The sequence below is a fragment of the Takifugu flavidus genome, chromosome 5 (genome assembly GCF_003711565.1).
Source record: "Takifugu flavidus isolate HTHZ2018 chromosome 5, ASM371156v2, whole genome shotgun sequence".
Taxonomy (NCBI): domain Eukaryota; kingdom Metazoa; phylum Chordata; class Actinopteri; order Tetraodontiformes; family Tetraodontidae; genus Takifugu; species Takifugu flavidus.
The window spans coordinates 12,328,732-12,355,730 of NC_079524.1; the positions used below are offsets into that span (position 1 = coordinate 12,328,732).

Sequence of the window (26,999 nt, forward strand, 5' to 3'; positions counted from 1 at the left end):
CCGAATCCTTCACAGCATTTTCAGTTCCCAATTTTATTTGGTTCAACCCATGTTGAAGACACTGAGCTGATAGGCCGTCTCGTTGGAGGTGGTCTGGGTTTCCTGTTTGTCTCATTTTTGCCTTTTTATGAATTTTCAACATTTTATTGATGTCTCTTCAACTGAGATGTTCTCATCCTGTAAGAAAATCCCTTAAATCTGTTGTTTTCATTAGAAAGAACCTGTTCATTCCTTCATAAGGAGCTCATGGCTGCAAGGCCACCATCCAGCACCAATCCAGGTCAGGAGGGACCTTCAATAGATCAAATTAGAGGTTAAAGCAAATTAAAGCAATGTCATGGAAAAGGTTTTTTCCAACCTATATATTTTTTTAAAAAAAAGAGACCACATCAGACAACGATGGATATATTAGAGGAAATCCAAATTCTGAATTACCAGAATATGTTTCCACCCACCGCTGCTCCTCCCTCCCTCCCCCCACCCCCCCCCCCCCCCCCCCCGCCCACTATCCTAAATAAAAAGGGTCAGACACTCAAGGTCAAGTTGCTGCCACGTGTGCAACTTCCTGTTCTGTGTCTTTATAAATACAGACTTCACTTTCATAGACTTTCACATCCTCCTGCCAGAACCAGCATCAACATGATGGTGAAACCACCAACGCTCCTGGTCGTCATGACGCTCTGCTGCTGTTTGGTCACTGCAGATGGTGAGATTCTGAATCAAAATTGAACTCTTCTACTGCAACTGTTGTTATAAGTTACACCCTGTGTGTGTGGGGTAAATATAAAATTCTATTTTCCACCTTGAACTGTAATTTGGCTGGTTTTCTGGTTGTTGATGGTGGAAAATACCCCAAAATACATGTTTTCAGAAATTTTCAAGGGGATAAATCAATGTTTTGGTGCTTAAAAACTCCGAAAATCCTGAGTTGGGGCAGGAAAAGTGAAACATTTCAACCACCTTTGCAGCTTTCTTTGGGTGTCACTGCTTAAGGACCATCAGGAAACCAATTCCGCTTAATGTGATCGAGAAAATTGAGATGCTCCCGATTTCTGGACACTGTCGGCGACCCGAAATCATGTGAGTCAGCGTCTGGTTTTCAATACACCAAATGGCATCCGTCTTTTATCCGGTTACACGAAATCAAATGTGACACGTTTCTCCACAGACTCACCAGGAAGAATGGCTCCAAAATTTGCATCGACCCCAACCAGAAGTGGCTCAAAGACCTGCTGAACAAGATGCAAAAGTGATTCTATTTGACTTTAAATGAGCATGACAGTATTTCTCTTTGCACACAATTCTGAGTGATTAACTCTTTTATTGCTTTGTAGAGAAGGGGAGAGGCCCAGTTCCACCACCGCTCCCGTCAACTTCTGATTTCTTACCTTGCTGTCACTCTGAGCCGGTGTCCATCCTGGAGCTGTCCTGGGTGCTCTACTTTTGATCTATTTCTAATGAGCCATGACGTGTTTAGAGAGTTCAAATGTTTAGACTAAAATACATTTTTTAGATGTCAAAATGTCTGTCTCTGTATCCATTTCAACAAAAAACATTTAGGCATTAGCTGGAATCTAACCTGGAACCTTTTCCCGTGAATGTGACTCCAAAAATGTTTCAATAAATTGTTTTCCAAAATATGGGGTTTTATCTTTGTTGAGAATTAAAAGCATCTTTTGATCTTTCATTTATAACTCATGTTTGGGCCAGGATGATGACTTTTCTAATGTTCCAAAGAGGGTACGGGTCTGCGATACAGAGAACCCCCTCCACAGATGTTATAACAAATGTTAGAAATGCAAAGTGAAATTGACTTGAATGTTTTCTTGGACATTGTTCAAAGCAGCACAATTCATAAAAACACAACAATGAAAACTAAGCTGATAGAAGACTCTGGTACATTTACTCATGAGATCATGGTGCACATTTTGCAGCTTTTAATTTAAAACAAAAAAAAATTGTAGCATTTTTTTCTCTGCAAAAACTGATGATGTCCCAAAATATTTTTTACCAGTAGTGACAGTAAGACTTTCACATTCAGAACTTGTGATTATGGAAATGAATCTGTGAAAACGTGTGTGCAAAGTATCCCATGTGCTACCAGAAATAGTGCTGCTGCTGAACAAGCTGCACAGAATCGGAGGATGTGCAAGGAGAAACGTGACCAACAGCTGAGGAAAGGTTGACCCGCCGGAGGAATAAAATACCATCAAGACAGGCTGCTTTTAAACCTAAAACATTTATCATTTTTTCTCAAAAACTTTAATAACAACGAGTTGTACAAAGTACCAACTGGAAGGCTGCATGTCAGAGGCTTTGAGAGTTGTCAGCAGCAACAACAACAACAACAACAACAGCTGGACTCTGCAAACGAGCCCAGCAAAGGCTGCGCTCACCTACATGATGAGATCTTATTGCACCGGTCAGGAGACAAAAAAGCCCGTTGGCGCATCTCAGTATCAGAGAATGGAACATTCACAGACGTGAAGGTCACCTGAGGCGACTCATTTACACACTGTTGTACAAAAACCTTGAATTAAAAACAAACCCAAAACACGAGGCGAGTTAAGGAGTGAAGTAAAGACCTCAAATTGCTCGAAAACGTGGACTCGATACTCCAACTGTGGTGGTGCGTTAGTTAGTGTTGGCGCTGAAATATGTGCAAACGAAGCGAGCGATGCTACCCGTCCGGGCCAGGAAAACCCACCGAGCGCGGTTTAAAGCTGAGGTTAGAGGGCGCAACTTTATGGCTTTTTACCGTCAAATAACAGAGCAAATTACTGACAAATTTAAAGAATCTGTTTGAAAGATTCAGGCTTGACAAAGCAGTTTAAAGCCTCCCTGTACACGGAGGGGACCGATTTTGCTTTGAGTAAATCTTTAGGTCATTTGATTATTGTTTTTTTTAATTTATCACAAGTTGCATCAAACTCCATAATTTCAAAACTACCAAGGTTCTCCAAAAACTTTCAAAACTTTTCGGGATTTCTCCAAGCTGTTTTTTGTCAAAAATGCACAGAGAAAGGACTTCTACAACGGCGTGTATGTGTGTGTGTGTACGAACATTATTTGTGCTTATAAAGAATTTCCAGATCCACAGCTTCTTGTTTGGTTTTTGCTCATATAAAATCGACTTCATGAGTCTTTTGTTTAAGAGGTACTGTTGGATGCATAGTATAGCCCTGAGTAACAACTTACATAAAGGGCTATTAGTTCTAATTATCTGGTCTATACAACATTCAGAGTTCACAGGAATCTGGCGTTATAAAGCTCCAACGACCAATTTTGTAGCCTTTGGTTTGTACATTCAGGTCCCGTCACAAATCAGGAGCGGCTTCTTCTCAGGAGGGTTTTTCTCGTCTGGCACCAGCAGAAAAAAGGAACTCATGAGGTTCAGTCAGCTGAAACAGGCTGATTCAAACGGCTGTTAAAAAGCATGACTGCATGTGCTGAATAAAAGCTTATTCATCAACTGATTGTAAAACAGATGTAGAATTCATATTAAAAAAAACAACAACCACAATTTGTTTTTTTAAAGCGAGAGGATGCCAGGATGCATTTACAGACAGAATGATGCTGATTTGAAAACTGGTGCAGAAAGCAGCACCTTGGTGATGTGCACCCAGAGGTTGCAGACATGCACACGTGAGAACTAGATCAACTAACAGAATCATGTTAAGGTGATACTGTCAGGTCAATTCCTCCTAAAAGAATCAATACCTTTATTGCTGTTTTCTTTTGCACGGCCGTCTGCCATATAAAAGAGACTTATTTTTACAATGATAACATCTTTAATTCTTAAAAACCAATTCGTGTTCTTGCCCCTGTATAAAATGCAGGTATGCCATTAAATGCAGTGGAAAGGAAAGTATTTCTGTGTTTCATAGACAGAAAATAGGAACCTGTGATTATAACTGCAGTTTGCATCTTCAACAAGACTGATTCACTGTTTATACTGTTACTCCTTTTATAAAATACCTGCAGGGTGATTTGAGATGCCAGACTGCTCCCGTGGGGAGGAGCAGCTCTAAAACAACGATTTCACAGCCGAGTGAAACGTTCAATTAAATGTGCGACTTTGCTGGCAGGCGTTTGCTAGTTTTCTTTTTTAAAAGCCGACAGCATTTAGGTAGGAGAACAGCCACCGACACAGGGATTATCTCTGCGACTTCAACCTAGAATCAACATTTGGTATTGAGGGAGTCAAACAAAACATTTACAGTGTGCAAAAAAGAAAAAAAACCCAAAAAAGGAGCAAAGAAAGGGCGAATACTTCACTCCTTTTGAGTAGGTGTCACCGGGTCGGAGGGGTTAGATGGTGTTTTAATATGACTGCTCTACTGTACAGGCTCCAGTACAAACCTGAAAGGGAAGGGGGGGGCAATGTCTGAAGGTGGGGGGGCAGGTCTCTGGGGCTGCACTACCTGTGGACCTGCAGATGCAGCCCGTTGATGGGGTTGAGCGAGTGGGGCAGGCGAGGCTGCAGCTCCAGCTGGGCCAGGAGGGAGAAGTGGTCCGAGGGGATGTGGGGGTGGGGACAGCCGGTGATGTTGTTGTCGATGAGCCACTGGCTGTCCAGCGGTCCCAGCAGGCCCAGGACGCTCATGTGGGTCTTGGAGAAGAAGATGTAGTCGATCACCCCCTGCCGACAAATACAGCTCATTAGCTTTGCTCCCCGGAGAAATAAAACTGAAACTGCCACCGTTTAAATATGCTAATGATAAAAGAAGTTACCGAAAATAAAGGAAGTCTTTAATCAAAGACTGCTGGGCAACAACCAAAACCAAAATTCAGCTTCCCTTATTGACCACATTTGGAATTAAGCTTCCCGTCTTTGGTCTGCTGATATAAATAAGTAGCACATTTGACTAGTGATTACAAAGCTATACAGCCTGAGGACATTCCCGTTGAGAAAAAAAAAAGACATTTTACTCAAACGGTAAGCCAATTAATGACATTTGTCCCGTATCAGGAAGGGGTACATTCATTTACAACTTCCTGAAGAAGGAAGCCGGATGTTTTAAAGTTCAAACAAGAACAAAAATCAACTTCAAAGATGATTCATCTTGATTCTTATCATTAATCTCACAGTACCAACGGAACAAAACAGCTCCCAATGTGCATTTATGTAAATCTTGCTGGTTAAAATAAGAAGAATCCAAAGAAATCTGTTGTCTACCTTGAAGTCATAGGTGTAGTTGGTGTAAGGCATCACGTTGCTGTCGTAGGCACTCTTCAGCTGGAAGCTGTGTGTGATGCTTCCGTCCGAGTTGCCATTCTTGCCGTTGCAGCTGAAGTTGGTCAGACATTCGTTATAGCGCAGCTCCTTGAAGTCCTTGTGGTTATCAGCCACCCCTCCGTTGCTCAGGTATTCCACCACACCTGGATCACACAACGGCAGTATATTTTTGTGACGGGCTAACGTGTCCATCGGTAGAATTGATCATTACATAAATGATCGGGAAAATGGCGTAAACAGCTCCCCCGTGAGGCGGCTGTACCCGAGTCTGGCAGTGAGTTGAGGTCAGCACACAGGACGATGGGGATGGCGGACGGGTCAGAGGTCGGTGAACCGGTCGCCACAGAGCCCGAGGCCCTCTCTGCGATGCTCTTGAGCTCAGACAGGAACATCATGGTTTGGATCAACTTGACGTCCGAGTACTCGGGGTCCCAGTGCATGTGTGCGTTAGCCACCAGGATCAGCTGCCTCTCCTGGGAAGCTTTCATGCCTGAAAGGGCAGAAGAGAGAACTGAAATGAAACATCCCGCACCCTCTGTTGGGCTGATTTCCACGCTGAACTCACTACTGACACCCTGTGGCACTAACACATCACAGCCCCAGCTTTCCCTCCAGCACTGCTCGTCAGGTTTCACATGAATCTTTGATGGTTTGGCAGCTGTTCTTACCGCCGGAGAACATGTCCTTGCTGACCTCCAGCAGGACAGCCACCCCGATGTTGTCTTTGGTCATCACTCTGTTCAGCATGACCTCCGAGCCCTCGGAGTTCGCCATGGCAACCTGATTGAACTCCACCGTGTGTTTCTGGACCAAAGTAAACCTACAGAAACGTGCAGACATTTAGAGGCAACAAAAGATTTACTACTTACAAAAGAATCTCTGAAACACACTTTTCTGTTTTGAAGAACACAGCGCAGCCGTCAACGTGTTTCCTCTCCTGTTCGGAAACCAGTTTGGCACGAGACTTTGGGCAGAAGTAGCCGTCGTAACCGCGCTCTTTCAGCGTTTCCAGAAATAATGTGTAGTACTGCTCCGTCTCCACCTCCTGCAGACAATATAACATGTCTAGGATACCATGGCAACAATCTTCTACACCATCAAACAGCTAACAGAGTAAATAATGAATAAAATAGTTTCAACTGTGAGTCAGTAAACAGCACCATCTCCCTACTCTTCACTGTGTTGATGGTTGGAGGCTCTGGAAAGACAATTCCCTGGTAACGACCTCACCGGCAGGACTGAACGACCCACAAATCAGTTTGATGTTCTCCTAAAACTGACACTGTTCTGAGCGCCTCAACCTCAGTCGCTCGTTCAAAGTCAGCAGATGGCGCCTGGGAAGGCCGCCGTAATTATCAAGGGTGACCTCCAGCGGGTCTGTGAACTGCAGCGGGCACAGCTCCAAATGCAGCCGCCTTGTTCGCCATCATTCGGAGCCATATGGAAAATTTTCAAAAACACGTTTGGATACCGTGGCCTGATCACATATTTAACTTTCATCACAGCGCCAGCGTAGCTCTGGGAAAGGCACCATTCTGCTAGCACGGTAAACACCAACAGGTCCAAACAACTGTTAAATGGACCGTCGCAAAGCCAAACGACTCTGGCGGCCCCCCCCGCTGCCGTCGTTTCAAAGTTTATACTTATGCTTCACAACATCCCAGCAGCTGAACAACAGTCGGCAGACGATCTACAGTGGTGTGGCATCCAGCGCTGCAAAGATAATTCTTCAGCATTTGACATTTATTCTCGCGTCTTTATGTGGTGCTGGCAGGACGTTCAGCAAGGGCGGTGAAAGGAAAACCAGCGTAAGCAACAATTCTCTTAGAAATGCTATTAACCCGAGGTTGTGCCTGTTCCTCAGAGACAGAGACGCTGCGCGAATCAGCTAACGATGACAACGATGCCATTAATAGCTTGCTGCTATGACGTCAGCTGAATTATTAGACGACAGAAAACACAAAGGTGTGGTCTGACCTGAAGGCTGATGATGTCTGCATCACAGTTGGTGATGTCCTCCATGATGCCTTTTTTCCGGTACTCCCAGTTGAGGGCCCAGGATGGGCAGTATCCGTACAGCTGTCGCGTGGCGTACTTGTCGCACAGCACGTTGTAGCACATGACTGTGAAGGCGGCTGCAAGCGCGAGCAGACGTGTGAGGAGACACTAGTTAACGTCATCATTATCACATTCGCAGCCACCTAACCAGTAAATCCAGTAAGGTGTTTTAATTGAGAAAAACAAGTGTGATAACTGAGTGAAGGGTTCGTCTGGGGTTACAGAGTAAGGTTTTATTTCCCAGATTGCAAAAAAAGGCAAAGCTTCTGTTAAGATATGAAATAAATCAGAAATAAACCAGGAGAAGTCTCTGCTTTAACAAGGATTTTTGTTTCTACCCTCCAATAAACTAAATGATTTTATTTGATCATTTCACACAGTGTGTAAAATATTCCGCATTGCATTTAATAACAGTGTTAGTTTAAATAACAGTATTTTAGGATGACATTGTTTCACCCTACAAAGACATCACAGCCCACCTGTGGGAGTCATTTGGTCTCGCTCTTTCAGAGTGATCCAAGGTCTTTGGGGGAGCTGCTCTGGGTGCACTGAACATGGAGCAAAACCACAGGATGAAGATGAAGATGTGGCCGAGGATGTGACACACGTATTTCAGGTTAAAATACTCCTATCAAAGATTTTGTTTTGGCCAAAGAACTGAGCTGCTCACCTGCTAGATTGTCGAGCATGTAGTTCAAAAGCTTTCTGGTTCCATCTGGCTCCTGGTAGAGATTGAGAATGTCTTGAGACAAAGGGTTTCCTGTGATGTGCCCAAATCCACGACGAAAAGACAGAAATACAAATGAATAACTGAAATTTCACAGCATGCTATTTATGTGGATCATTGAAAATAAGTCAGATAACCTCACCCTTCAGCCCCAGCGTTTGTAACCGGAAAAGTCTCCCAAGTTCATAAGGCAGAACTCGTAAAAGATTGTTGTTTAAAAGCAATTCCCTGCAAAAGAAATGAAAAAAAGAAAACCTTTTAATATCACACATTTTCTTTCACCTGCTCCTTTACGGTCACCTTCACCAGGTGTCCTAATTTTTAGGTTTTAAGAAGAGATTTATCTCAAAGATCTACAGGGTTCCCATCCTTAAACCAACAGTTTAACTGTCTGAGCACACACACACACACACACGCACGCACAGACGCAGCGCACCTGAGAGAGACCATGTTGCCCAGTTCTGCGGGCAGGCTGCGGAGCTTATTGGACGACAGGTTCAGGTAGACCAGGTTGGGCAGTTTGGCGATGTCTGGTGGGATACGGGTCAAGTTGTTGTCGTTGATGTGCAACGCGGTGAGGTGGGTGAGGGTCCATAAGGAGCTGCTCAGATTTTTCACCCGTCCTGCGTCAGAACAAACAAGGGTACAGAACAACTATAAAGTTAAACATATATGATAGCATATGTACAGCATCGCTGTAATCTGTAACTACCAATTTATAAGACACGCTTTCAGCCATGAAATAATTTCTTACAGGTAGTGGGGGGAAGGGGGGGGGGTGGGGGGGGTGGGTGGAATCACAAGGAAAAAAAACAGATGTGTGACACTAAAAAGAGATCATTGGAAAAAAGGGGACAAGGCTGACCTGATATCTCGAGCTCAGCCCAGTAAGACTTCTTCCCATTGGCCGCATCCTCGGCTGACATGATGGTGTAACATCTACGGGGATCTGGAGGATCATATTTTTCCTTTGGCATACCTGTTAATCTAAGGGACAGATGGATCATCAATTGAAATGATTCTGATTTGCAGTAAATCACCCAGATTAACTAGACACAATGCTTAAATGTACACTGTAATTTTAGTCCAATGAGAAAACACACAATAACAAAAGTTTGCAGACGGGCGACCAGGAGCTTGTTCATCACATAGATACAGTATAAATCAAACCACTGTGATCAATTGATTAAGTGATATAAAACATTAGTTAAGACTAACTGCACCGATAAAGACGACCTATGCAGGTACCCTACATTAACAGCAATTCAAAAGTCTTTTACTAATTTACGTGCTAAAGGTGTAAAACTGCAAAGCTAATTTATTACACTACAATCTGAGCATATGTACACGCGAAGGAACAATGTTAAAATGACAACATGCATCCAGCCGCCATTAAGGTCCCCTGAAGTTTGCAAACTTATGTAACCTGTTTACGCTTGACTGGGGAAAGTCAGTGCGCGTCGGACGCACGGACCGTGTCCTTTGGCTTGATGGTGCTCCGCTGATCTCATGTCACGGCTTTAACGAGACGGACTTACACCGGACATTATATTACATCTGCTAGTGCAAAGATATTGGACTCCGGGACTTACACAGCAATGCCAAGAATTACGGCAAACCTGGAATAAGTTATTTATTCAGCGCAGCAGAGATCCGGAGAACAGAAAAATAGCGTGGCCAACTGCTGTGACAGCTGAGGGTCCAAACATAGCTCTAATGTCAAAAGTGACAAGCACGTTCTAATGACGGGCCCGTTCTGGATAAGTTCGGCCCAGCTCTCTCACTAGGCAACCAGGTAAACAAATTCACTGCTTATGCACACAAGCTGATTCAGAGGTGCTAAAACTATTCTAACTAACCCGCAGAAAGTTGTCGATAGGTCAACCAACAAATAAGCCTAAAGCAGGGGGCTGGATTTGTTCGGCTAGCGGTTGCAGGGGCGCATGCTGCCCGGTCTCACCGAGGCAGAATGCGGGGGTGCAACAAATCGAAGCGCACTCCAGTACTATTTCAAACTCGAAGTGGCACAGATAAAATGTCCGCCACATGACAAAGAACTGAGGAATGGCATTACCTTCATTCATGGGCAGGAGAAGACGACTTAAGCGAGAAATTTGGAGAGACATGCAGGCACGGCTGAAGAACCCGTTCAGACCCTGAACGTCTCGGAAACAGAACGAAGAACAACAAATGAGACTTCCGCTCGTACCCGGGAGACGAGTGTTCACGTCACAGCGTGTGCTCCCCATATGATACCCCCTTTTCAAGAAGTGAAAATGGACAGAATTGTAATGTTTAGCAAAACGAAAAGGCGCCTTGAAACCATTAAAATTATGTTTCAATCAGATTGTACCGAACTCTGAATAAATTACCACATTTTGGTTCTGAAAACTTACATACTATCAAATGCATTAATTCTTTTTAACATTGAATACATTACCTATGACTAATTTGTTTTTCAGCACTTTGTGCGTCAGAAAATTAGCAAATGCCGTTTAACATTGCAATATTGTTTCAAATGTATTTTCATTTATAGTACAATAAGTATGAAAATGTCAATTAGAAGTGTGAAATATTCGTTTCTGTGAGTTTTGATTGTGGCTAGCTGGAACTCTTTATTCGTTCGTTGTTTTTACCCGGAACAGTTGTGTACCCAGACATGGCAACCTGCACGCGTAATCTATGGAAAGGTCAGTTATTTTGTTCAAATTACTCTCCTGTGAATGCCAATACAGTCACTAATCTGTTAGCTAAGCACGCTAAGAGACAGTTGTCCGTGTTAAATTGTGTAATTTTTTCTCAGCTCGTACTAAACAGCCAGTGTTTCACATTAGCTAGCTTGCGGATGTGTTTAACGGTAACCTATCCTTCTAGATAATGTGAACCTTGGAGTATAAAATGGATACATTTTATCTTATATATAACGGCAGAACGTCTCTTGGTTGTGGGGCGAAGTATGTAGCATTAACTGAAAATGAAATGATACAAAATTATTAATGTTTAAGTTCATGCTTGGCAACAGATCACAAAGGTCAATTTATTACAAAAGTGTGAATAGGTGGCGGACGAGGTGGCCGAGTGGTTAAGGCGATGGACTGCTAATCCATTGTGCTCTGCACGCGTGGGTTCGAATCCCATCCTCGTCGATATGTTTATTTTCTTTAACGATCACATTTGTCACGTCTAACAGGTTAAAAATAACTCTCGAGGTTCGTTTCTTTAGGTAAATATTAGTACCCAGTCAACTATCTTCTCACCCTATCTTTATTCAGATTCATGTTGGCAAGAGCAGATTTTCATTATAATTTTAACAAAGTAATATGTGTCAAAGAGATTCATTTCCTTATGTTTAAGCTTTTAAGAATTTAAATTGATTTCTTTATATCAGTTTTTGCGGGATGTCAGAGGCAGCTGCTCAGAGTCGAGGGTCTTACCTCGCAGACCACACCAAGAAAGATACCTGTCAGGACATTTGCAGCTGTCAAGTGAGCTTAAACTTTTGCTTTATCTCAATTTCAATCAATTTAAAAGATTGTTTTTAAAAATATCCTAATGTGAAGCTGTTTCTTAATATGATTTAGCAGCACTGTCTAGAAGGTTCACTCATTTTACGATTGCATTGTAAGCGGTTATCTCCTAAATCATCAGGGCCCAAAAGAAAAGCAAGCCCAAGGTCACAGAAGAACCAAAGGAACAAAAGAAGGTCATTGATGACACGGACAGACATAAGCCTTATGGAAAAACAGCATGGGCGCCTGTGGATGACGTGTACATTTTACGGTACTACCCAAGGACAATCTATGACGTGTCGGAAGCCATTGACATGCTGAAAACCTTTCAGAGGTTGGACTTCACTCCCCAGGAGCAGCCTGTATACATTGATCTACAGCTGAACATGAAACTACAAAAAAAGGTATTTGTATATACATTACATTCTAAACCGTGAATTAACGTCTTGAACAAGTACTTCACAAACCAGTTGCACTTTGGTTAATCAGTAAAAGCAGCTTGAGAGCAGCTTTTTCTACCACTCCAAAGGAAATAGGCTGCCAATCATCCCTGACCTACTCTCACCTGCTCTGGGCTTTGTTTAACAGCTTGAAAAATAATTACACTGAGTGATTTATTATTGATTGCCATAATAAGTAATTGTAACATTGCTCTACTCCTCAGAAAAAAGTGGACGCCTTCATCAGCACGGTGCAACTACCACACCTGTTCAAGACTGAGATGAACAGAGTTTTAGTTTTCACAGAGGTAAAGAGTGTTTTTATCTTCTCCGGGCAGCCTGAATGTTACTCTGAGCATGATGCAGATGTGCAGTGGCACTAACACACCCTGTCCCCTCCCACAGGATGCTAATCAAGCTAAAGTTGCTATGGAGAATGGAGCTGCGTTAGCTGGAGGTGTGGAGCTCATCCAGCCGGTGAGTCGGTTTCAGCGTCACACAAACGTCCGTAAATATTACATCATCTGGACAACTTGGAAGTATCTAATATCAGTATTGTAAAGGTCCATACAGGAAGCTGCATGGAGAACATAAAGCTTCCATTTATCTTCCTCTCTTTTTTCATTCTTTAGATCTTGGATGAGGAGATTTCAGCAGACTTTTACATAGCCGTTCCAGAGATCCTGAATAAACTCGCGCCACTGAGGAACAAGCTGAGAAAGAAGTTTCCTAAGAACAGTAGAGGTAACCTGAGTGTTTGGGTCATTGGATGAATATTATACTGCAATGCTGAACATTACCTTTCCTCCAGGCTCGGTCGGCATTCGCATTCCCAAGATGTTGGAATTGTTTAAGTATGGCCATGAGTACTTTGTGGAGAGCGACTGTTACATCAGGACCCAGATCGCTACGGTACGTCTCATTAAGAGAACTGATGAGGATCAAATATCCTGCAAATACATGAAGCAAAGCCAAAAGATTAAAGCAGAGTTCCTTTCCACAGCTCGACATGCCCAAAGAGCACATTTTTGCCAATCTGCGCACCATCCTGCTGGACGTCTGCTCCCACCGACCTGCCGACATGGGTACGTGCACCAATCCAGCTGCTGTTCACAACCTCTCCATTGAATTGTTTTGGGCTGGGTTTTTGAGAAGAAGCAGAATTGGGGCCTGGGCCTGCGCTCTGATGCCTGACGGTCCAGCGGACTGGTCTCCGTAGTGATCCGCTCACCTTTGCTGTGGCTAATGAAGCATCTAGAGGCAGCAGAGAAAACTCTGCAGGGCGGTATATTTCAGTGCTCTGGCCACATTCACAGTTAATCATAGTGCAGACTTGATTTTGACGGTCTTGTTAATGGATTTTCATAATGTGCAGGAACAAATGGAGACTAATGGCTTCTGACAATGTGACAGAAATGAACAACAGAAAGAGAAAAACCTGTCACGAAACATTCAGCACCATCTAAACGCTACGGGTTCGGGGTGGTAGGTCAGATCAGAACCGCGGATGCAGCTGATCCCATTTCGTCCCAATCTTCACAGAGTTGCAGGGAACGGACCAGAGATCTGTTTTCCAGTGTAATGGAGCCCTGCTCACAACGGAGTAGTTAATAAGACGCTGAGCACAATTATCAGCTAATGGGACCGTCATTAGGGCCAGGGGCTCAGCTGATGTGCTTTGTAATTGATTCTGAGCTCGCAATATGAAGCGTCGTCACCTGTGCCCTCCCTGGAATGAACCGCCCAACTTTCAGGATTGAAGGCTCCAGCCCCAGGTGGCCTTTTGGGAAGCTGGACGTTCCCATTAATCCTGCATCTCTGATTAGAAGCAAAGTTTTATTCCTGCTAGCCAGCGTGTTTGTTTCTTGGTCCCAGGAGATGTTGAAGGAGATGCTAAATTCCAATGGGGCCACTTTGCCCATTGTCACCTTCACTCCAGCAGCTTCAGGATGTAAGCAGGTCTATGACTGCCGTTCACAATAAACATGACTGTGCAAATCCTTCCCCTTAATTAGCCCACTGGCGCTCTGAATGTTCAGCCTCTTCAACACAGCCCAGCATTTGTCTTAATGCTGAGGGTCCTCCGTGCTGCCGTGGCTGGGCGAGACGTCTCTCTGGCTGCGGCGATACAGCTTTTATAGCAGCACAGCAGTTTTTAGCGAGGGGCCGCCTGGGCCCGTTTGAACTCTGGGAGCAGCGTGCCCTCTTTGAGTCTGTGCCAAAAAACCTTACACAGCAGTTTTTCTGCTGGGGGAAACGGAGGCTGCAGGTTTGTGGGCACACTTTAATTACTCCTGCTTGGAAACGTTCAAGAGCAATAGATGTTAAAGTTCAAAAAAAGTTGCAGTTATAGCAATGCGAGTAGTTTCTTTCATCATTTCCACTAATGCCTTTCACAAAATCGTTTAGATGGAAACTGTGACTTCAGCGTGGGCAGGAAACAAAAGAAAACGTTTGCAATAAATGCTCAAAACTGAGAAAAGAGAGCAAATATGCAGTGAGTGGGTGAGAATAAAAGAATAAGAAAAACCCAGGGGGCTTCTGGGGATTATTCATGAGGCATTTCGTGCACATGCTGATAAATCACAAAATGAATGCAGGAAGTCTGAGACAACAGGGAAAATGAGGCTCGAATATCTAACTATTCATGAGAAAGTTAAAAGTAAAATTAGAGAAGTGAAGCACTGCGGGGAATTTGTGCATGTTGAGAAATAAAAGAAAGGATGAAGTGGGAACAGATGAAAAACACTTAAATATCTGAAGCTCTGCTTCACAACCTTTCATCCTCTGCCTTTTGACTGTTGAAGGATTAAAATGATGGCTTGTGTAACGAGACTGGACCACATGAAACATTTATTACATTAGCGTGTCTCTGAGTGCAGGTTCTGACTTAGAAATAAAGCACAATTGACAAAAACGCAGTTATTAAAAAAATAAATCCAATTATGTATGTTCAAGTTGTGTGAAGTTAAACAGAAAAATGGGTTAAAGTTATTTTTTTTGCTCACCATAGTTAACATTTTTCTCTCCTCCCTCAGGACCTTTCATTGAGCGGGCCATAATCGCCAGTCACACCAGTGAAGCTCTGTGGTTCAAGAGTGAAGATGTTCTACAAAAACCAGCAGCAGAGAAGGTGGAATGACCTGTTTCACACTGTAAATATGCACTGTAATGAATAAAATAAAGGCTGACTCCAGAGTTCTGTTACTCCATGTTTACAATAATCCCAGGGTGACTAAAGGAAGGCAAAGCCAAGAAAGCAGCTGTATCCAGAGTAAAGCTTCCTTCTGTTATATAAACCATGCCTTACACTCATGAATTTTAAGTTTTTGCTGTTATGTTTGACCATGAATCAAAAGCAATTGCAGGTGCCGTAACGTTTGGTGTAATTTCAAAAGTAGCCCCCAGAGGGCAGTGTGTCCCGCGGTTTCGAGCCTGCATAGAAGTAAAGGAGCTTTTTCTACCTGTTGCGTTTAAAATCACACTTTGCCGACACAACAGCGTCAGTTTCGAAGTTTTTTTTAATTTCCTTTCGGCATGCAGAAAGTCACCCCAACAATCCAGAAGGTGGCTCTAATACAACATTCAAAGTAAAATCAGCCGCAGCAGAAAATCAATTCTTGGCAGGTTTAACTCTAGTTTCCTCTGATTTCCCTCTAATTTCAGTGCCGGATTGGCAAGAGAGTCACTTGATTTTAAAAAGGACATAATTAAAAAACTAAAATGAGTTGAGCCTGTTCATACCCAGCCTTCGGTGCTATGCAGGTTAATATCGAGTGTAAGCCCGAGATTAGTAGAACCTTTCATTGGCCCCTGCGGGGCGATCAGGCTGTTGCAGCAGCTACTTTAATAGGATTTGACAGTGGAAAATAGAGGTAATAAAAAGTGGATTTTGCAATAGTGCTGGAGCCAATTTGCCGTGTTCTAGTTCCATTAATTTAGTCTCGACCAGGCGAAAATGTGGTTTTTTTTTAAAATTTTATTTTCTGACTTGTTCTTTGGTCGTTGTTTTTCCAAATGGAGAACGGCGATTCCCCATCAATATTTGCAGTCAAGAAAATACTTGTTTTGCATTTTCCATACGATTGCACCAACCAATATTGAGACATCCAATTTATGTTATCTGTTCCGCGCGGAATTGTCTGTCCCCGGGGGGGGCAACACACCTCCTCTCTGTTTAACCACTTTATTAAGCAGAACATCAAAGCGAGAACAAAGAATTCAATCATCACAAGGCTCCACATGAAAATGTCAAAATGATTATACGGTGGTGAGTTCCAGGAATATATCAGTTATTGTCGCACACGAAGGCCAACTGGTTTACTTCATTCATTCATTCATTCATTCATTCATTCATTCATTTTATTTAGCCCGCCGCGTCGAACCGTCCCTCGTTACAACCCACCGTGGATGAAAAGAGCCTCGTTCGAAGGCAAAACCGATCCTGCTTCTTGGGTTTGGGGAAGAGGACAAAAGCGACGAGCGGGTCTCGGGTTACAACCATGTGACCCTGAGGAATCCCACTCCTCTGATTAAAGATCCCAGCCCCGGACAGACCCACAGACACGGTCAGACACGATCCAAACACCCCCCCGCAGCCGCAGAGACAAGAAAAACGCAGAATCATCATGCGAGAAAGTGCTAAAACTTTATAGAAACACAAGTGAAACAGTTGCCACTGATGCCCGTAGGAGACTTTGAACTCTCTAAAAACATTCCTTTGGAATTAAATCCTCTGCATTTTCTAGGCTCTTGAATAAGTTTAACTTGCGCCACAGACGCCAATATCCTCTTCCATAGCTCACAAAATTAAATATCTAGATAAAAATACGGAACCAATAAGATAATTATAAAAGCATGAATAATCTGAGCTCCCACATTAGTTGATACAGGCATCTGAGTGTTTGATAAAACGTCCATTCGTGACAGTGAACCGCGCAGAGATGATAGTGGTGTTTTATTTATGGTTTCCAGCCATGAATGGGATTAAAGGGATAAATCCGGGATTCCGCTCAAAAAACCCCTCAAATTTATCTCTCTCATGTTTTAATCCCCGAAGGATCGTAGTCCCATCATGTGAGATTATGATACCCGTGAGGTGGGTGGCGGGGGTGGGGGCATCAGAGGAGAGGTGGGACGTCCTCCCGGGGAGACGTGGGGAAGACGAGGAGAGGGGTGGGGGGTGGTGGGAAGACCGCCGCGCCGCAAGAAGTGAGTTGAAAGCGGAGCGCAGAAAGTGCCGACTGGCCAACTCAGGAGCCTCCGCGCCTGAACGCGTCCCCGCTGCTGGTGCGTCTGCTGCGCGGCTGAGGACCGGATCCCCTCACCCGTGATCCCTTCGCTGCCAGAGTTTCGTGCTCGGCCGGCAGCTCCCAGGCTGCGGAGGGAGGAGGTGGACACTTCTCCAGGTTTCGGTGCTGCGCCGCATTCCAGCACGGAGCGCAGCGCTCGGGACTCGGACCCGGCGCGCCCGCCCGCTCTCGCCGCTCCTGCCTGCTCCTCCTGGATTCCTGGATCTTTCCTGCTTGTTTAGCTTCACGGAGGACGTCAAACATGCACATTGAGAGCTGCGTCCGTTTGATCTAGAGAGATAAGCACAAAAACACCGCGCGTATTTAACCCGGCTGGAATTTTGGATCTAATGCTCCTTTTGGCCGTGGTCATGGGTGGTCGCTGGATATTGGTTGGCGCATTGGCCGTGATCCTCGCTGCCCCCCCAGGGATACGTGGTTGGTATTTTCTCTTACTTAAACAGTTGTTCGGGCTGTTATGTAGGTCAGGGGTTATCAGGGAGCAGCAGCCGAGCTGAAATGCGATGAGATTTAGTTCCATTCGGGCTACTTTTCCTCCATCTGTCAGGCAGCAGACGGAAATCTTGCAGAACGTGGACTCGTGTGATAAAACCAAGTTATTCCCAACTTCCTGAGTGGGACTCCTGGGTGAACAGGTAGTTCCCTGGAGGAGGGGGGATGGATTATAGTTGTTGATTGACAGTCTTAGTGCCCTCTAAATCAGTGATTCTGATGAATGAATGATTATTCTGTTCTCCTTAAACCGGCAGTGAAGGAGTCTGTGAGGTGAACCTGCCTTTGCTCTTGTGCATCTCCGCCTTCTCATCTCCGCAGCACATATAAGAATCTGATCTTGAGCTTGTGGCCTCTGTAAATTTTAAATATTCATACATGTGTCTCAGCTGCTTGAAGCCTCCACATGCGCAGCCACAGAATCCTGACAGAACTAGAGCAGAGCAGCTCCCACCTGTCTGACCCTTCCAGTTTTCACTTTATTCGTCATATAGCAAACTCCCACAGTATGTGGGGAAGGGCCATTTGCATGTTGGAGCTTTTGAGAAAAGCCATTAAACAGCCTCCGTTCACCTCCAGACTCCCTCTAATAAAGCTGAGAGTTCGAGAAGCTCCAGTCGTCGGGGGTGGCAACACGGCAACGTCTTTAGAAAGGTGAAAATATGACGGGGGCAGTTCAGGAGTGGAGTTTTGCATGTTAACTTCATGGAAGAGAAGCAGGCGAGGAGGAGTGTGGCCGCTGCTGTAAGCACGAACCCACCACAGAAGGATTCTCCATCGACGCCTCCTCAGAACGGATGTTTTGGTGATACCTGAGTCCTGAGCTGCTCAGACTCTGTTTTCGTCATCAGCATGAACACTTCTTGATTCTCTGCAGAATCTCTGATCATTCAAAGCTTCTCAAGCCTCCAAGCCCCAAACTCTGACCGACTTGAGATATCGCCATGACAACACTGTTATTTCATTGCGTTGAAAAGATTGATTAGCAAAATGTTACTTCACTTTGGACCTTATTCTCTTCGGTGTTTCTTTTTTCCCACCAAGGCTGAACAAATCCGAACTGAGTCTTGTTGGTGTCACTATTGTTCTCTGGGGCAAAAAGAAGTTTAGAGTTTTTAGATTTTGAAAAATTCCTTGTAGCTTATCTAAAAACAAGGTTTTAGTTGCAGTTTCGTTCTGTTCTGCTGGTTCCAAAGAAAGGTTGGACTCTCCCTCAGGCCCCCTTTGAAAGAAACCCATCATGCATTTGTAAATACGCAGGATGAATTACCCAAGATTTCCAAGTGGCACCACCACATCATCTATTTTCAACTATAAACCCCAGAAACGTGGGGATCTTTATGGGCCTGACACATTTTCATCAAACCAGCATGTTAACTAAAACCCACCGTGCTTGGCTTCCATGCGTGTCCTCAAAAGTGGATTACTGCGGTTAGAAGGCGTAAATCTCACCGCTGCGTACGACAAGAGAACGGAACAGTGAAGACATGCTGGCATTATAACGAGATACAGTAACCAAATCATCTTTTGATGAGTTGGACTTCAAAATCAGGCAAAGTTTTAATATATGTTAAAAGGATGTTTTTTTCCTTTGGAGAGCTGCAGACGAGCAGATTAAACGGTTGGATTAGACTTCACAGTGCAGCCTTTCTCCCACACAGAGAGATAACAAGGCAACATCATCAAGCCGCCTGCTAATCAGATTGGCTCCTGGGCGTCCTTGAGAGCACATCTGCAGCTATCGGACTGCTCTTGTTAGGTGGAGGAGAGCTGTTGTGGTCAGTGTTTACCTCTCACTCTTCATTTCCCCGGAGGTGTGTCAGGTTTCTCCGGTTGTGTGAGGCCCTGTGCAAACGGCGGGATGAAGGCACGTCTTTACCCATCCGTCTGTTTCCATGAGCATAGGTAATCATTAGCATCCTGGTGCTTTATTCTAAAGGTGATTTACTGGAGCCTGGATTTAAAGAACCCCGCGGGGCAACTGTTAGTGGTGGACACTTGGACAAATGCTTGAATTTAGAAGGAGCACAAGCTACGCTGGGATCTAAATTTAAAGGTTGCGTCACATTAGGTGATTGCATACCTAATTGTCTTGGCCAAATGTGCTGGCTAACGCCGGGATTTATTGATAGTGTCACCGTAAATGGCATCTCCTGTTGGGAAGCAGGAAGTCAACAGTTGTCTGTGGGAGCATCGCCACAAGAACATCTGATTGAAACTGACTTTAGATTCAGTTAATAAGCAGGATCATGCTGCCTGACTGTCAGAGTTGTATGAAGAGAAGTGATGCACAGACACACACAGTCAGCACAAACACAGTCTATTAGCTGACTGCTGGCACTGGAACGCCATAAATAGCAATTCATTAAAGTGGAGCGAGCTTGGATGTTTTAATAGAATTTTAATCAGGCTGACTTTATTTACGTTCGCCTCCCCAGAGTTGTCCAATAAGTGTCATTGGTTGGAATTACAGCTTTCACTTATGAAAGCTGTGGATAAAACAGCGCCCCCTGTTGGCGTGGAATCACCCAGGTACTGATTTATCCTTGGTCGCGTGTTTAGTTGTGTACAATATCTAAATTGTACATTTCAGATGCGATCCTCGCCGACAAGCAGAGGATGAGATTGAAACATGAATTGTATATGACTGTTACTGCAATGTTACTCCATTATTTATAAAGCGCGGCTCATCTCCCGACCCGATGCTGCTGCTGTTTTACCTCCCTTTAATTGCAGTCTGCCAGTTTGTTATATAAAATGGCTCAGTGGGGTGGCTTGATGACACTGTTTTTATGGCTTCAGTGCAAATAACGTGGTTTTAGAACTGAATATTCAGCCACTAGTGTTGGTACCGGGCCAGTTTTTCATGCAGTGACTTAAGAACAGTCGCATGCTGATTGTCTCTAGCCGAGACTCCAAAAGTTTTCAAATATTCATCGTTAAGAAGAGTGTACTGGTCTAATGGAGGTTCCAGTGTCAGGTTTCAAATCAGGAAGACTGACAGCAGCCCATGTTTAATGGGGGGGTGTAATATAATCACATATATGATCAGTGATGCATCAGGAGTTGGATCTTGTCCCTCTGGGATTGAGCCTTTTTCTGCCCGATAGTGACGCATCGACCATTTTGACATTGCACTCTGACAGACGTGACACTCAGGACTTCCAGGAAGCCACGTCTGAATGTGTGGACGGGATTGATTCCCTGACCTTTGTCTCTACGGTCTGACCCCCCCGGAGTCTGCAGGAAGAGATTAGCATAATCCCTGGCAAACGCCGGGTTCGGTCGCACATCCAGATGTTTGGTCCCGACAAGGTCCTAATGCAAATATTCCTGACTCTGTGTTCCGTGTCTCTGCAGGAGTTTGTGTCTACGAGGGATCGCTGCATCAGGTAGGCGCCGTCGCTCTTTGTCTCCCTCCCGCTCGGCTCGGGATATCACCTCTGTGTGTCTGTAATGTCTGAGTATTTGCTCATGTTTTATTCACTGGGGACATTAACAGGTTAGCGTGACTGACAGCTGACGCCATTAAGTGTGTGTATGTGAAACGAGAGGTGGTAAAACGCGCTTGCATTAGCAGCAGGGATTGCTGCGCAGCCTCTTTTGTCTGAGGCAGAGAAGACGTGTCTCATCTATAATGCATGGTCTCATACTGACTTTGTGGATGATAATGGCAATGAGAGAGCATGATGCCGCTGGGCGGCAGAGGAGACGCTTCTCAGCGCGCCGGCTCTTAGATACGAGTCTCCTCTGTGGGAGGGGGGTTATTTCAGTGGCTATACTGGGTTTTGGCAAACCCCCAGGAGTTTGGTCAGAGACATCTTGCCCTCTACACAGTTGAGATTCAGCTCTCAGGCTGTGAAGAGAAAAGAATTTTTCAAAAGTCTGAAGGTAATTTTCCTGCTCAAAACTATAAAAACTAAAATTAACTCGATTTATCACCTTGTGCTTGAATCAGACGGATCTGAATTCAGCTAATCGGGGCTCTACTTGCACCTTTTCCAACTTTATTTATCCAGAGTTTTTATACGGTTTAACCCAATTTCTGCTCTTTAACTTTGAAATCTGTTTGACTCAGAACTGGGATCTGCAAATTACGTCTCTCTGAGTTTTGTAGCCAGCACCAAACACCAGTACTTGCAACAACTGGTAATTCCTCTTAAAAAGTGTTAAACAGGGCTCCCACAGTTCAAATGGTGGGGTTGAGACAGAATAATGATGATCTTTCGCTCTGTTCCTGCTGCGGCTTTAACACAATTACAGTTACGAGTGAGCAGCAACACGCAACTACCTTCAATCCTGTAAATGCAGCACACTTCCTGTCTTCCCGTGGAACTTTTCCCCTGCTGAGGGATAATTGATGGAGACAGACGCCTCATCTCAGGGAAAGGGGGGGTTATTGGGGGAAAAGCAGAGGGCAGGAACCCGGGTGGGACGTCCCGGCATGTTTGAACACACTCGGGGAAAAGAGTTTTCTGGAGTTCAAAGTGAAGACGTTCCCCTCCAACACCTGGAACGCAGGTTGGATGGGAACAAATGGGATAAAAGACATCAGCAAAATTAAAGTGCAGGTCACAGTAGAAGCCTGCAGGCCTCTCTGTGCCCCCCCCCTTCCACAGACACACATCAACAGAATCCTCTTTCTTGTTACAGATTTTATCTTCTTTTGTTCCTACTTTGATTGACGCTCGCTCCTGACAGTAGCTCAGTCAGAGCATGACCGTGTGTCACAGTGATGGTTTTCCAAGCCTAAATGACAAAACTCACGAAAGAGCAACAGTGCAGGATGAGAGACTGGTTTCTGCAGACTGGCCCAGTTAAAGTAATTAAGTTCACGTGTTTGTTTATGTGATTGTGGTGCATCCCTTCTAGAGATCTCTGCACAGTTGTGACGATAATGTTTTACTCTGCAGCTTTTTCAGGCATTATAGATCCAATACCTGTAATTAATTAGACCGCCATTTTCCTCGCCATGTGGGAAAGAGATAGATCTTTTTTTAAAAGCCTGATTGCTTCTCTAATTGGGTGAAACGGAGTATAACCAGTAAAGCTCACCAGTTGGCTAATTTTTAAATGAAATAAGTGCAGCTTGCAGCATTGTGATGCATCAGATTGATGCTTTTCTTTGATTTATATACACTTTTTAATTAAAAATATTTCCAGCTTGACTATCTTCTCTGGAAAATTTTGGAAAACCTTGAAGGTTCTTGCACAGACTAAAACTGCATATTTTTGGTCTCCTAATGTCATTCTATCAACATAAAAATCTGCTGTCGGAGACAAAGTGATCGAGTCGTTTAAAATTATACATAGTTTATTCCAATGCTGCGCTAGTAGAACTAAACTCCTGCTAATGAAAAAGCCTTTGGGGGAACTTGTCGACCGGATTAAAAGCAGCAGAGCACGTCCGCACATTTTCCCAGAGGTGAGTCCAGGTTCCCACGGCTGAAGCGGTTCAGATTGATCCGACCTTCTCGCCGCTTCAGTTCCTCCTGATGTGTCATCTGGGAGATCCGACCGCTGCCTCCCCCCTAAATTATTCAACAGTCAGCTGTCTCCCAGCCTCATATGGGTCGGATCAGACGTGGGGGAGGTTGTACTCGGAGGACTCGGCGTCTTCCGGGTGTGAAGAGGGCCTCAGTAACATCAGCCTCGGGCAATCCCGCATATTCCCGGTTCATCAGCTGGGATGTCCCACGTACCCGACACGGCCGAGTGTGGCGATGAGGCTGAAAATGCACCGCTGTCATAGAAATGATCCCTACGTTATGGTATCGGTGCAAAACGTCTCGAGGGGGTGATGGAAAAATGGAAATGAACAAACATGTGGAAGCGCTGGAGCAGATGTTTCTGCGTCCGTGCTCCTCTCCCACCCTGCAGGCCACTGAGTTGACAGCGGCAGATTTAAATAACCCTGGATTATTTTAGCCTGGAGTCCAAGGTAGTTTTCAAACTACCTTGGATACAATGACCTGGATGACTGAGAATTTACACAGACATTTAGCCTGGAGTGTGCCAGCAGGCCTGACATGCTCCTGGAATACAGCAGCAGAGAGGGCCGGCAGGGCCCGGCAACATGCAGCACCAGGTCCAAATATATCACCTGCCCCTCGAGGCCCAAATTCCTGCCATTGCAAGTCACCGTTTTTGTAGGAATCAAAATATAGGCTTACGCGACAATAACGCCACTGGTGGTGTGCACTTGGCAGGGACTCTAGTGTTTACAAAGAGGGCAGAGCTGGGATTTAACCTGGATTTACCTGGTCCAATCAATGGTGCGCCTGCTCCCTCAAAGATGCCATAAATCTGTCATAAATCTGTCAGGCTGGATAACAAAATATGCAGTAACTGCTAAAGTCACATCTTGAAAGTCTTTTATTTCTTATTCAGGACAGATTCAGAGTCGGTTTCTCCCACTATGAGCATCTCAACCCAAAAATAGAACAGTGAAGAACTTCTGATGCTAATTATTTCAGTATTTCAAGAGCTCAACAAACTTTATAAGGCATCCTACAGCTCCACTGTGATTGTGTAACTGGAGTTGTTGCGTCTGGTTTTTCATGTGTTTATATTCAGTTTACCGCGACGGTTGCCCTGGCGACGATCACTGGCATAGCCGGCACGTTGAAGTAGAACAGTGGTTAAATATTTAACTTAAGTTCTTCTTCAGACCTGGTCCTGATAACACTTTAACACACTCATGTTTTGATGGTGAAATTAAGAAAACAAAGGTGATGTTTTGCACTGGTTTTATTAATATTCAGCACCTTTCTATACTGCTCTTAATAAAAGCTAAACGTTTTTATCTGCTTCATTCATTTTTCCGCCATGTTTAGGTGTGAACAGCCCATTTCCTGTTTAGGTCCAGGATCGTTTCTCTGACTTTTCCTCTCCAGAAGAGTCACATTGTCATCTTCAGGGAAATTCTCTGTACTTCTTCCTATATCACACCATTCCAGATTGTCCTCTCTGCGCTGCGCTCATTTGACCTCTACATCTTGATGATCCAGGACCTGCTGCTAAGGACCATCCCTGATGTTGCCATCATGATTCATAACAGTGATGCTGCGTTTGTGGTGATTTCCAGTGTTTGTTGTTTCCATCCGAAGAGCCAAATAGCTCCATAAATCGTGTCGGCCTTCGCTGGAACGAGACCACTTTCACTTCATACAGAATTTAAAATTTTTACATTGTTTTTTACATCATTTGCATTTAATTTTCATCATTTTTACACTGAAAAACATTTAATTTATAAAAGCAGCACAGGGCCTTTTATGCATATAGATTCCAGGCACTGTCAGAAAAACAATCTCAGCAGTGCATCTGTCTTCTGCTGCTGCCTGATACATTCACAACTTCAGTCTGGTGACTAGAGGAAGTTTGCCATGGAAGAACATCAACTCAAAACTGGAATTAAAAGTCAGGTGTAGTTAAGAGGGGCGCACTGAGTGCTCTTAAGAGAGTCTATCTCCGACTTCCTCTCTGCCGAGGGATAATATCCTCAGCGTGGACGTGCATATCCATCTATGTGCCTGTTGGGGTTTGGTGGTGAAGTATGACATTAACGGCTCTAACAGGATCTGGCTTCATTTGCTCTGAACACGCCGGGTAGATCAGTGTATTACTGCGCTCTCCGAGGCCCCTCGGTGGATTAACACTCAAGCTGGGGTGATTATTCGTCCGTGGCTTCTGCTGGTAGTTCAGCCGTCGGTTCCGCTCTGTGATCAGAGGGGAAGTTATATTGGACCTTTTGTCCCTTGTGAGAACCCCGAGACGGGTGAGACTTCCAGTCTTTGAGGCTGAAACCAGCTGGAATCCTGAAACTTTATGCAAGAGACTTAAAGGCCATAAAAAAACCAAACCAAAAAAATTACTGCCTATGTCAGCAGTTTCCTGTTTCAGCCTGAAATAGGATTCTTATTTGACTTTAAATGTTTTCAGGGGAGAAGATTTGCAGAGCGCGGCGTCGTCTTCATGCATGCAGGCGTCTGGGGTTTGAAGAAGTCTCAACTTGCCTTTTCAAGCCTCGGAAGTGGGCAGACGCACATATTTTAAGTCATAAGCAGGATGATTGTGAACAGCGTAATTCAACAGCACCGCCTTCACCAGTGACATTTTTTTTAAATCTTGTAAAGGTCAATAGGGCCACTTTGATGTTGCCATGTAGTTTTCCCCAAAGATGACCGTTTAGTCCCAGTTTGCCGGTGTCACCTTCATCGCCAGATCGAGCCCTGCACAGCCACGTCTCCTCATGTATGTCTTTGATCGTGATGTGCGGTGCTCCCCACGTGATGAAGCATAATAAAGCCTGTGTGTGCTGCCGTGACGGGAACGGGGCCTTTTCAGAGGCACTGTGGACCAGGACACACAGAAATAGATCATTTTAGGACTTGCCATTTGCAGCTCTACCAGATCTGAATTATTAAGTGGCCCTGGGCTGTGAAGTGCCGACACTGCCGACTCTTTTCAAGATGCTTTTATAGTTAAACTGCATCCTGCATCTCGATTCTTATCGTACGTTTGAGCCGCAGCAGCGGTTTCCCATTTGTTTGGCTCATGGGAGACACTCAAAGTGCAGCGCAGGAGCAGGATTGCTTTATTTTCATGTCCATAGCCAAAGTTGGTTTAGATTGCACGGAAGAATTAAACTTCCAGGCACCTTGAGATTCATTCAGTGAGACTCTACAAGTTAGAATTTGTTAAAATGCAAGCCAAATACTAAGAAAACTGATCAAATAATGTATATCTACCATTTTAATCCACTGTTAGCAGTGCATCGTTACATTTGTTCCATTCAAGGTTAAATAGAAAAGCATGTTAATGCGCAGAGCTGAACAAGGCTGCATCTATCTGATTGTACCTTTTTTTAGTTCTTTACTAAGAAAACAGGTTTAACTGATGCTGGTAAATGAATCACTATGTGAAGGACTCTGCTGCCTGTTTGGGTCGATGAGTTAAGAGCTGTGGAAGAATCCGTGGTGTCATCTGAGAAGCTGCCAGACCTGCTTACGCTGCAGCTTCTGTAGTTCAGTATGCGTATCATGGCAGAATTGGCTTCATGTAAACACGCACAGTAGCAGCGGAGGGGCTAACGTACAGCCTGGGCCATGTGCACTGACAGTAATCCTCCGTCTACTGACCTAAAATGATTGAAGAGAATATTTCAAGGCCATAAATTATGTCTCTAAGCTCAGACAGGTTCGGATGCTTTGATTAAAAAGC

At 44.4% G+C, this 26,999-nt stretch overlaps 4 protein-coding genes, 1 long non-coding RNA gene and 1 other non-coding gene across 6 annotated transcripts in view; 4 read left to right on the top strand and 2 right to left on the bottom strand.

Annotated features, from left to right (window-relative positions):
- Positions 1–544: 544 nt before the first annotated feature.
- On the top strand, positions 545–1,638 carry LOC130525396 (C-X-C motif chemokine 10). The gene is made up of 4 exons (XM_057032139.1): positions 545–706; positions 969–1,080; positions 1,169–1,249; positions 1,335–1,638. The coding sequence occupies exons 1-4, from the start codon at positions 640–642 to the stop codon at positions 1,378–1,380; spliced, it is 306 nt and encodes a 101-aa protein (XP_056888119.1). The 5' UTR covers positions 545–639; the 3' UTR covers positions 1,381–1,638.
- A 582-nt stretch (positions 1,639–2,220) lies between these two features.
- cnot6l (CCR4-NOT transcription complex, subunit 6-like) lies at positions 2,221–10,231 on the bottom strand. The gene is made up of 12 exons (XM_057032137.1): positions 10,099–10,231; positions 8,890–9,011; positions 8,461–8,647; positions 8,167–8,252; positions 7,968–8,057; positions 7,777–7,845; positions 7,217–7,374; positions 6,130–6,284; positions 5,908–6,059; positions 5,502–5,729; positions 5,180–5,382; positions 2,221–4,642 (listed from the first exon to the last, which is right to left on the bottom strand). Exons 2-12 carry the CDS (start codon positions 8,999–9,001, stop codon positions 4,421–4,423), a joined length of 1,662 nt encoding a protein of 553 aa, XP_056888117.1. The 5' UTR covers positions 9,002–9,011; positions 10,099–10,231; the 3' UTR covers positions 2,221–4,420.
- Positions 10,232–10,492: 261 nt separating this feature from the next.
- Positions 10,493–15,171, top strand: mrpl1 (mitochondrial ribosomal protein L1). Its single transcript, XM_057032138.1, has 9 exons — positions 10,493–10,714; positions 11,413–11,509; positions 11,673–11,937; positions 12,198–12,281; positions 12,379–12,450; positions 12,606–12,717; positions 12,785–12,885; positions 12,977–13,058; positions 15,012–15,171. The coding sequence occupies exons 1-9, from the start codon at positions 10,684–10,686 to the stop codon at positions 15,113–15,115; spliced, it is 948 nt and encodes a 315-aa protein (XP_056888118.1). The 5' UTR covers positions 10,493–10,683; the 3' UTR covers positions 15,116–15,171.
- On the top strand, positions 11,089–11,170 carry trnas-gcu (transfer RNA serine (anticodon GCU)). The gene has a single exon. It is a non-coding gene; the product is annotated as a tRNA-Ser (tRNA).
- A 1,425-nt stretch (positions 15,172–16,596) lies between the features above and the next one.
- Positions 16,597–17,892, bottom strand: LOC130525398 (uncharacterized). The gene is made up of 2 exons (XR_008950480.1): positions 17,721–17,892; positions 16,597–17,555 (listed from the first exon to the last, which is right to left on the bottom strand). It is a non-coding gene; the product is annotated as an uncharacterized LOC130525398 (long non-coding RNA).
- fras1 (Fraser extracellular matrix complex subunit 1) overlaps positions 17,455–26,999 on the top strand; it is a 107,126-nt gene continuing 97,581 nt past the window's right edge. Inside the window, exons 1-2 of the mRNA XM_057032136.1 lie at positions 17,455–17,702; positions 21,138–21,169. Coding sequence (XP_056888116.1) covers positions 17,615–17,702; positions 21,138–21,169 — 120 coding nt within the window. The 5' untranslated portion in view covers positions 17,455–17,614. The remainder of the gene's footprint in view (positions 17,703–21,137; positions 21,170–26,999) is intronic.